Raw genomic sequence first — 11,109 nt, 5'->3', positions numbered from 1 at the left:
TCGAGAGGGGTGAGAATACCCAAGTGCTTTGGTAGCATGGAAGTACCTAAGTGGCAACTGTGAAGATAGAAGATGTGGAGATGAGAAATGAATGAACCCTCCACCAATGGCACAGGTTCTTCTGACGCAGCTGGTTCCCACAAAGCCAAGGACCAACATTCTGCTGAGTTTGCTTTAATTGAAGAAGCAGCTGGACAGAAAGGGTGGGGGCTCCCCACAGCATCCCAGAACCCTAGAAGAGAGAGCTGGGCAAGGCTGGTGGATGGAATCAGCTGGTGCCTCTCCCAGCAGCTCAGGTTGGTTCTGTACAGGCAGGAAGACAGACTCAGAAGGGTTCCTGGTATATACAGAAAGGCAAGAGCACACTTTGCAAGCTTCAGCTTTCCTCTGCAGGTTCCCACCAACTCCTCCATCACTGGTCCTGGAAGGAAGGACAGGAGAGATTAGAGGCTGTGAGCTCAGGGAGACCAGAAAGAAGTGAGGAGCACAACAGGTGGGCTGCATGAATCAAACCTCAGGGGCACGGACACGTGCGCGTGTGCACACACACACACACACACACACACACACACACACACACACACACACACAGAACTGATGAAGCATGTGCAAATTATCCAGCTCACAGTGCCTGACAAGTACGTGTGGTCTGAGTTATCTGGCTCTTTCATGACCATAAAACCCAACCATTGGAATTATCCTGATAACTGAAGTCAACGAATGAATGAATGAATGAACTTGTATTTGAAGGCTAGAATTTAGTTTGTGGAATCTTGCTCCTAGTGTGGTGCCATTTCCAGATAGCCTAGCCCCTGTTCCTGAACAGTGCCACCTGCTGCCCCTCGGCAGGCCCTGAACCCTCTGCTCAGCCTCCACAGCAGGTCATACTGGGAGGCTCAGACTCTCTTCAAGCGCTGGTTAGGCCCTGCCAAGTCTGAACTGCACAGTAATAATTATAATCCCAGACTGAGCCCCCTCCTTCCTCTCCCCCTCGTTCCCCTCTCCATCCCCACCGTCTTACCTCCTTCCCTTCCCCACAGCACCTGTATATATGTATATATGTCTGTCCATATTTATTACTCTATTTATTTATTTTACTTGTACATATCTATTCTATTTATTTTATTTTGTTAATATGTTTGGTTTTGTTCTCTGTCTCCCCCTTCTAGACTGTGAGCCCACTGTTGGGTAGGGACTGTCTCTATATGCTGCCAACTTGTACTTCCCAAGCGCTTAGTACAGTGCTCTGCACACAGTAAGCGCTCAATAAATACGATTGATTGATTGATTGGTAATCATAATTATGGTATTTGTTAAGCGCTTACTACGTGCCAGGCACTGTACTAAGATCTGGGGTGTATGCAAGCAAATCGGGTTGGACACAGTCCCTGCCCCATGTGGGGCTCACAGTCTCGATCCCCATTTTACAGATGAAGTAACTGAGGCACAGAGAAGTGAAGTGACTTGCCCAAGGTCACACAGCAGAAAAGTGGTGGATCTGGATTAGAACCCATGACCTAAGGCTGCTCCTGACTCCCGGCCTTCCAGCGGTGGCCCCTTTAGCTTCCCTCTATGACCTTAGTTGGCAGGTGAGAGAGGCTTCAGCTGTTTGTAATTGAATTGCTGATCAGCCTAGAAGGGACAAGAGATAAGTGCCTATCCATGATCCTCTCCTTCTCCAATGAAAACATGGTGTGGGCTGACCTAGTGGTTAGGGGAAGATTCAGACTTTCCCTTCAGCCTGTGAGCCCGTTGTTTCTAGACTGTGAGCCCATTGTTGGGTAGGGACCATCTCTATATGTTGCCATCTTGTTCTTCCCAAGCACTTAGTACAGTGCTCTGCACACAGTAAGCGCTCAATAACTACGATTGAATGAATGAATGAATGAATGAATTGTGAACCCTCAAATGCTCAGCAGTAGAAGGGCTTTGCCAATTGCTGAAATAACGACAATCTTTAGTGTTCGTTACCTGATTTGGGGAAACTGGAACAGGCAGCTATTGTAACTGTCAATATTTACCCTTATAAAAGTCAATAAATTAATTCCAAATAATGAACTGAAGAGAAGTTTAGATGCTTGAGTCTCACCAGGAAGGGGATTTTTCAGAGCCTTTTCTCAGACTGCTTCCCCATGCCAATGCCACCATCGTGAACTGAGCTTCAAGGGGGCCACCCAGAGTGAGATCTCTCATCAGACCAATCTCCCCTTGTTACTGCAGAGTGGGTCCCAGATAGGAAATACGAACAGGGATGCCCCAAGACTCTGTTCCTGCTATGCCTCTGGAGTCCGTAGGTTCACAGATATTGTGGATCTGCAACATCTGCCTGAATCGATACAGTGAGTGATTGGGTGACTGTGTGTTTTGTGTGTGTGTTTGTGTAGGGGTGACCATATATCAGTTTGGTGCTACAATGTGTATGCATGCAAGACCATGTGTGTTTGTGGGGGGCGGGTAACCATCTGTGACGTATGTGCAGAGACACGATCACGTGCATGTGTGCAGTGTGTGTGTGTGTGTGTGTTTGTGGACGGCACCATCATCCTTACTTTCCCACAAGCCTGTAACCATGGCGTTATCCTTGACTCCTCTCTCTTATTCAATTCACATATTCAATCCATCACTAAATCCTGTCAGTCCCATCTTCACAACATCACTAACCTATGCTCTTTCCTCTCCATCCAAACTTGATACCATGTTAATACAATCATTCTTCCTATCCCACCTGGATTACTGCATCAGCCTCTTTGCTGACCCCCCAGCCTCCTGTCTCTCCCCACTCCAGTCCATACTTCACTCTGCTACCCAGATCATTTTTCTACAAAACCTCTCAGGACATATTTCCCGACTCCTCAAGAAACTCCAGTGGTTGCCCAATCACCTCCACATCAAACAAAAACTCCTCACCATTGGCTTTAAAGCACTCAATCACATTGCCCTCTCCTACCTCACCTTGCTACTCTCTTACTACAAGCCAGCCTGCACTCTTCGCTCCTCTAATGTTAACCTAGTCACAGTGCCTTGACCTCCCCTATCTCGCTGCTGACCTCTCACCTACATCCTGCCTCTGGCCTGGAACACCCTCCTCAAATCTGACAAACAATTACTCTCCCCTCCTTCAAAGCCTTGTTGAGGACACATCTCCTCCGGGAGGCCTTCCCTGACTAAGCTCCCCTTTCCTCTTCTCCCACTCCCTTCTGAATCACCCTGACTTGTTCTCTTTGTTCATCCTCCCTCCCAGCACCACAAAACTTGTGTACATATCTATAGTTTATTTATTAATATTGATGTCTGTCTCCCAACCTCTAGACTGTAAGCTTGTTGAGGGCAGGAAATGTGTCTATTAGTACAGTGGCCTGCACACAGTTAGCACTCAATAAATATGATCGAATGCATGAATGTGTGTGTGTGTTTGTGTGTTTGTGTGTGCTCTCGGCAGCAGAGAGAACTCACTGTGGCCTGGGTGCCACAGGACTGTCAGGACTGTCTGAGATGCTGACCACAAAGCTGCAGACACAGCAAGCAGGGCCTTCTGGGCTGCTCAGAATGCTCAAATCCCCCTTCTTCTCCATGACACCCTCCCTGCCCACCACCCCACCCTCTGTGGCAGCATGCTTGTCTCCTGTCTGGTGGAGTAGGAGAGGCCAATTCCAGGATGTCATGGAGAAGTTCAGGGTCTTTCACTATCCCCCCAGAATGGTGGAACACATGTGGAAAAGGGCATAGGCTTTCTTTGCAGTCATTAGGGGACTCTTTTTCTTGGCCAGAGACACCTCATCTGCTCTGGGGGCAACACTTGGTCAGAGGGAAGCTAGAGCTGAACAATTATCAGGGGAATTTAAACAGGGAAGAGAGTCAGCCTGGAAGATTCAGGTCCCCACAATCCAGATTGGTGGTCTACACTGCCTAAATTCTTGGAGTAATTCTACCCAAACATAATTTCTCAACATGCTGCCCCAATTCACTGAGTAATTGCTCCCAAGTCTGATTGAGAAGATCTGGTGTGAAGAGAAGGTGGACCAGGATCCACCTGACTTGGGCTTGGCCCAGTGGCTCTTTGGTCACTCCTCACGCCACTGGTCAAACTGAACAGAGTGGCTTAAGGTTCACAGAGGCAGATCTCCTGGATCCTGTGGATGGGAGAAAGCCAGGTCTAGAGGCCCAGAAGAAAGAGCTAGGCAACTGCGAGCCAAGAGACCTGGGTTTTAATCCCAGCTCTGCCACTGACTTGCTTTGTGACTCTAAGCAAGCCACTGGGCCTCTTTGGTCCCCAGTTTCCTCATCTGTAAAGTGGGAATAAGAGGTCTGCTCTCTGTTCCTCTTAGTCTCTTGCATCTACATTTGGGCTTGATGCAGAGCATGGCACAGAATAGGAACTCAATATTTCCATCACTAATGAGCTTCCAAATGTCCAGTGAGCTTACGGTTCTCGGAAAGTTCAGTGTGGAGACTCCTAAGGTGTTGCTGTCCTCGCACCTGCCTTCATGCAGAATGATGACCTTGGTCTGACGTACCCTGGAGAAAGGAGATGGGAGAATTATGGGGGCAGAACCTCCACGGTCGGGCACTGAGCCATTATCCAGCATCCCCCGTGGCCCTCTACACTGCAGGGGCTGTGCGTGGACAAGTGTGGAGTGGGGTGGAAGGTTGGGGTGGGAGGCAACTCTTCTTCCCTCCCAGAGGAGACCTCAATCCTGCTAGGCTTAGATCTTATCATGTTACCTTCTCCAAGCACTCTGGGGCCCCTGCCCTGGGCTATCCTTGCCCCCATGTCATTTCCATACTTGGTTTATGTCTTCTGTGCCCAGGGCAGAAGAGAGATGGGCAAAGAAGGAACCATTTAGGCAACATCTCCTCAGGCAAAGTGAACTGAAGGAGCAGGGGGTGATCCAAAAAGGACAGCAAGAACTAGCCAGATTGGCTGCCTACATAGTCCAAACCTCCTCAGTGATCCACTTCAGTTTCCCTGGGCCCACAGAGAGCTGGGGCTTAGGAAGGAACAAAGTGAGAAATGGCTCGCTTTTCTATGAGTTACAGAAACAGTCTTGGAAAGGAAATGCTGCCACATCCTGCCCCTTCCATTACAAGTTTCCAGAAAAACTGCTTCCAAGCACCAGTCCCAGCCTCCTTCATGGTGCCAGATGCTGGTTGAGTTGGGCTGGGAAGCTGGGAGACTGGAGGGCAAAGGCTAAGGCCAGGGGTGATGCTTACTCTGACCAAACCTCCCCCCAACTCATGTCCCAACTAAACGCTATGGCAGTGGGAGCAGAGAAGCCAGGGAGAATGTGCTGCGGTGGGCCCAATCTGCCCAGGACACAGCTTTGAGCTTTCCTTTGGGAGGGAACCAGAGTCACCCTAACTAAACTGAGTGCCAGACCAGTGAGGTTGTCCGCCTGCAGTTGAAGCACATAAGGCCCTGGGTTGATTCATTCCATCATATTTATTGAGCACTTACTGTGTGCAGAGCACTGTACTAAGCGCTTAGGAAGTACAAGTTGGCAACATATAGAGATGGTCCCTACCCAACAGCAGGCTCTGGCTCAGTGGCTCGGTTTCTCTAGAGGTGCCCCAGGAAGACAGGTTGGTCAGGAACCCAATACCAATATTCCCAGCTCCCTCAGCTAGAGTTGTCACTTTCCTGCCCAGGTCTGGCCACCAGCCATTCACCAGTGCTGGACATATTTGGGTGAGGCAGCCGCTGGTTCTTCTGGGAGCATAGGCCCCTGTGGCCCAGGAGTCAGGAAGCCAAACCAAATGGAGAGAGTCCAGATCAAGTGCAGCCAGGCAAGAAGAAAAATTGGGCAAATTTCGGAGCAGATTCTTGCAGGCAAGGTGGCTACGTAATGGCAACCCTCTCATAGCAGAGCAGGCTCCCACCCGTAGGACCTCCCATGCATCTGATGCAGCACAGCAGGCTCTCACTGCAGGACCCAGAACAGGCAGTCCCCACACCTCAGGCACAGCAGAGCAGGCTACCACCATAGGGTCCAGGCAAGGTCCTGGCCCTCCCAAATGTGGGATTTGGGGCTTACAGGTTCTCGTGGCACAGCACGCATGGGTTGTTGTAGGTCTGGCCATCATTGCCGCACACCAGATGGAGGTTCTTGGGGCAGAGGTAGCCCACCCTGGGGATGAGCCTGTACTGTTTGCACAGCTCATCAGGTCCCTGGATATGGAAGGAAATCAGTCAAACACTCGCAGACAGACACACTTTCACCAGAACTGGTTCCTCGCCTCCAACCACCCAGGCTAGGGGATAGGAGAGCTGAGGAGAAGTCGAGGAGAAGATGAACAAGGAGGGGAAAAAATAAGGAGAATCGGAAGGGGAAGGGCAGAGGGGAACAAATAGGAATAGGAAGAGAACAAGAAGAATAAAGAGAAGCAGTATGGCCTAATAGAAACAGCAGGAACCTGGGAGTCAGAGGAACTTGGGTCTAATCCCGGCTCCTCCACTTTGCTGTGTGACCATGGACAAGTCACTTAAATTCTCTGTGCTTCAGTTCCTGCATATGCAAAATGGGGATTCAATACCTGTTCTCCCTCCTACTTAAACTATGGAGCCCACTGTAGGACCTGATTATCTTCTATCTACACCAGCACTCAGTATAGTGCTTGACACATTGTAAGGGCTTAACAAATGCCACTACTATTATTGTTGTTATAAAAGCAATGGGGAGAAGAAGGAGGGAAAGGAGAAAAGGTAGGAAGACAAAGGAGGTAGAAAGCAAGGCATAGGAAGAGGAGAAAGGGTTTCTTTCCCAGGGTTCATCTCTTCCTAAGAGGAAACCTATTGGCTTCCCCTTTCCCCAAAGCTCCAGGCAGTCAATGCCAGGAGCTGCTGTTGGCAAACCCACTGGCTCCTTTCTCTCTCTAAGCCCCCGTGGAGGCAAGCTGAGTATGGGCTAATCACCTGGGGCATAGGTTGAGTAGGTTGAAGGAGAAGTTGAAGAACCATTGAAAATGCTGGCACCCACCATGTTTGAGAAATGCAGAACTGGGCTTTCTTCCTCATTGGAGGATCTATGGTGAGGCTTGTTCTTGTCGCTTTCTTCCTTCTTTTTCTCAGCCTCCTTTTTCCTGGAGATGAAAGAAGTGGTCAATCTTTTGGAGAGAGTCTGGGTTTGTCCACCTGCCAGGTCTCCCAGTCTCTCTCTCTCTCTTTCTCTTTCCCTCTTCCCCACCAGCCTTGGATTTCTGGGCTGATGGGATCAACATCAGTGGTGTTTCCTTGGAGAGAGGATGGGAAGCCAATGCTTCCCTTGGTCTGCCTGGGTTAGACCTCCCCCAGAGACTGGGGTCCTCTTCTGGTTACAGCCAGTGGGTTCAGTGGGAGGAAAGAGGAGAGTCAACCTCACGACTCAATTCTATGGCCCTGGCAGGAACCCAAGACAAGTTCACCTTGGAGTAGGGCAGGGACAAGACCAAATCTGGTCCTGCCTGTCTATGGCCTGACCCACCTGAATCTCCAAAACCCCCATTCTGCCAACGTCCCCACTTACCTTGGTGTGGGTGGCTTGGAACTCCTTGGAGTGCTGAGCCCCTGTTGCCCAGAGAACTGGGCCCCACTGATTGCAGCACTGGGCCGCACTGGGCCCTGCTCTTTGGAGTAGTGGGGCTCCCCTGCTCAGAAAATTGTGCCTCTCTGCTCAGAGAACTGGACCCTGCTGTTAATTGTGAAGACATGACAGAGGAGCCATAGCAGGAGTTCTCTAAATTAGTACAACATGGCTGAGAACGCACTAGATGGCACAGCAGCCTAAGAGAAACTCAGGTTTTGTCATCTGGCAGAGATCTAGTCCACCCAAAATTTTTAAGATAATTCCCTGTTCCCAAGAAGTTTCATGCCTGTCCTCCTTCCTTGAGGCCTCCCCTAGTCTTCGAAGTTTGGTGAGGGGTGATCCCTGGCACATTTTGGGGATTACACTCCATGCCCCTTGCTGTTCTCTCCAAGAATACCCACTGCCCCTCTTTCTCCTGGAAGAATACAATTAGCTTTTACTCACAGCAAACTTTTGCACATAACACATTTGTTGTTGTATGATTTGCCATCTGCATCACGAATGGGATCATTTTCTCTCGTGCAGATGAGATTTCCATGGCTCACCTGGTCCCGGTATTCAGTGCACTGGTCCTGGAAAAAGGGATGGGGAGACAAGAGCTCCATCTTCCTCTGCCTGCGGCTGGGTTAGCGCTCCAAGGCTTCACCTTCTGACTGCTATTTCACTTGATTCTGAAACTCACTGCTCAACTCCTGGTAAAGGAGGAGAAAAAACTGCCAGGGTTTTCTAATCTCCCATTCTGTGTTTCACTCTGAGCCTCTCTGCATGGGCCAAAAATGCAGGAATGAGGTGGTGGGTAGGTTTCCTCCTCACCTACCTGTGGATGCTTCCCCAGGGTCAGACAGAGAGGAGTGGGTTCTCCCAGGGTTCACCCGGGGCTCAATCTGGGCTCCTTGAAGGGTCACTTGGGGCTCACTCTGGGTTTTCTCTTGTTCCTAGTCGGTGGCTCTAGGTAGGGAAGGAGCAGGGACGAGATCCAGCATATTTGGAACAAACCTTCTCTATAGCTAGTCATCTTCCCTAGAATCCAGAGTGACCAGAAAAATAAGTGTGTCCTGTGCTGTATATTCAACCATGGAAGGCTGTGTCTGGACTGAAGCATGGTACTCCAAGGTATCTAGCAGTTGCCCAGGTAATTTTTGTTTACCCAGCTGGCCAACACCTCCAGAGGGAAGAGACTCCGTTAAAAGGGATGATCTCCTGGGGTTCAAGTACTGCAGGTTGCTGTCCTGTCAGTCATCAGTGAATCATATTTATTGAGTGTTTACTGTGAGCAGAGCACTATACTAAGTGCTTGGGAGAGTACAAAACAACAATTTAACAGTCATAATCCCTGCCCAAAATGAGCTTACAGTCTAGAGGGGGGACAGACATTAATATAAATAAATAAATTACAGATATGTACATAAATGTTGTGGGGTTGGGGAGGGGGATGAATAAAGGGAGCAAGTCAGGGTGATGCAGAAGGGAGTGATAATTAATAATAATAGTGGTAATTGTTAAGCGCTTACTATGTGCTTACTATGTACTAATTGCGGGGGTGACTGCAAGCAAATTGTGTTGGATACAGTATCTGTCCCATGAGGGGCTCACAGTCTCAAACTCCATTTTACAGATGAGGTATCTGAGGCTCAGAGAAATGAAGTGACTTGCCCAAGGTCACCCAGCAGACAAGTGGCAGAGCCAGGATTAGAACCCATGACTTTCTGACTCCTAGGCCCATGCTCTATCCTCTAGACCACACTGCTTCTCTATGAGAAGAGGAAAGGAGGGCTTAGTCAGGGAAGGCCTCTTGGAGGAAATGTGCCTTCAATAAGGTTTTGAAGTGGGGGAGAGGAATTACCTGGCAGATATGAAGAGGAAGGGCACTCCAGGCCAGAGACAGGATGTGGGTGAGAGGTCGGCAGCAAGATAGAAGAGAATGAGGTACAGTGAGAAGGTTAACATTAGAGCAGCGAAGTGTGCAAGCTGGGTTATAGGAGAGTAGTGAGGTGAAGTAGGAGGGGGAAAGGTGATTGAGTGCTTTAAAGCAAATGGTGAGGATTTTCTCTTTTATGTGGAGGTGGATGGGCAACCTCTGGAGGTTCTTGAGGAGAGGGGAAACATGTCCTGAACGTTTTTCTAGAAAAATGATCCTGGCAGCAGAGTGAAGTATGGACTAGAGCGGGGAGAGTCAGGAATCTGGGAGGTAAGCAAGTAGGGTGATACACTAATCAAAGTGGGATAGGTATTGGATTAACGTGGTAGCAGTTTGGATGGAGAGGAAAGGGCAGATTTTAGCAACGTTGTGAAGGTGGAACTGACAGGATTTAGTGATGGATTGAGTATGTGGGTTGAATGAGAGAGAGGAGTCAAGGATAATGCCAAGGTTATGGGCTTGTGAGACAGGAAGGATGGTGGTGCTGTCTACAGTGATGGGAAAGGCAGGGGAGGATAGGGTTTGGGTAGGAAGATGTAGGGTTGGTGATGTAGATTGGGGTATCATCCACATAGAGGTGGTAGTTGAAGCCATGTGAGCAAATAAGTTCTCCAAGGGAGTGGGTGGAGATGGAGAATAGATGGGGACCCAGAATTGAACACTGGGGGACAACCACAGTTAGGGGGTGGGTAGCTGAGGTGAAGCCCGTGTACAAAACTGAGAATGAGCAGCCAAAAAGATAGGAGGAGAACCAGGAGTGGGCAGTGTCAGTGAAGCTGAGGTTGGATGTTTCCAGAAGGGGCTGTTGAAGGCAGCTGAGAGGTTGAGGAGTTATGCCTGGTTAGTAAGTGCAGACATGACACATAGACTGGCCAAACTGTGGCCACGATGGAGGGTAACAAATGGGGGCCCTCATCCACCCACCTCTTTTGAACCAAAAACAAAATCAGAAGTGTCCATGTGAATAGCCTCTTCCCATCCGAGAATATTCTGGAGTCTGAAGAGTGGCTTTAGCACATGGCCTTGAACTTTGGAGAACTTTTGAGGCAGGCCATTGTTTGCAGCCCACGACATCCAGACTGACCACAGCTAGTGAAGGGCTAAGGATCAGGCATAGAAGGAACCAACTTTCCCTTATGCCCCACATGTCCATAGAGCAATTCTTTTTAGAGCCGTCAGTATCTAGGAAGCAGCTGGAAGTAGTGTGGCCTAGTGGATAAAGCACAGGCCTGGGAGCCAGAGGACCTGTGTTCTAATCCCAGTTCTGCCACTTGCCTGCTGTGTGACCTTGGCTAAGTCACTTCACTTCTCTGTGCTTCATTTTCCCAACTGCAAAATGGGAATTCAATGCCTGTTCTCCCTCTTACCTAGGCAGTTAGCCCCATTTAGGACTGGGACTCTATTCAGCCTGATTAACTTGTATCTATGCCAGTGCTTAGAACAGTGCTTGAGACATAATAAATGCATAACAAATACCTTTAAAAAAGGAGTTACCTACCACCTGGCTCAATCCAAGATCAGGGGAGGAGCCATCACACTAAGGAACATTACTGTCCTATCCTACCACACACAGGCATGCATCTGGATTATTCAGCCAAAGAAAACCTCCCCTTGAGGCATAGTGGTCTGAGC

At 49.2% G+C, this 11,109-nt stretch overlaps 1 protein-coding gene across 1 annotated transcript in view; it reads right to left on the bottom strand.

Annotated features, from left to right (window-relative positions):
* Nucleotides 1-369: 369 nt before the first annotated feature.
* Nucleotides 370-11,109, bottom strand: part of SPINK5 (serine peptidase inhibitor Kazal type 5) — a 58,753-nt gene continuing 48,013 nt past the window's right edge. The window contains exons 27-31 of the mRNA XM_038740003.1: nucleotides 8,004-8,131; nucleotides 6,975-7,077; nucleotides 6,033-6,166; nucleotides 4,425-4,515; nucleotides 370-421 (exon numbers count right to left, since the gene is read on the bottom strand). Coding sequence (XP_038595931.1) covers nucleotides 413-421; nucleotides 4,425-4,515; nucleotides 6,033-6,166; nucleotides 6,975-7,077; nucleotides 8,004-8,131 — 465 coding nt within the window. The 3' untranslated portion in view covers nucleotides 370-412. The remainder of the gene's footprint in view (nucleotides 422-4,424; nucleotides 4,516-6,032; nucleotides 6,167-6,974; nucleotides 7,078-8,003; nucleotides 8,132-11,109) is intronic.

Source organism: Tachyglossus aculeatus, chromosome X1, assembly GCF_015852505.1.
Source record: "Tachyglossus aculeatus isolate mTacAcu1 chromosome X1, mTacAcu1.pri, whole genome shotgun sequence".
Lineage (NCBI taxonomy): Eukaryota > Metazoa > Chordata > Mammalia > Monotremata > Tachyglossidae > Tachyglossus > Tachyglossus aculeatus.
Note: the sequence above shows the minus strand (reverse complement) of the source record. Positions and strands in the feature narration are given on the sequence as shown.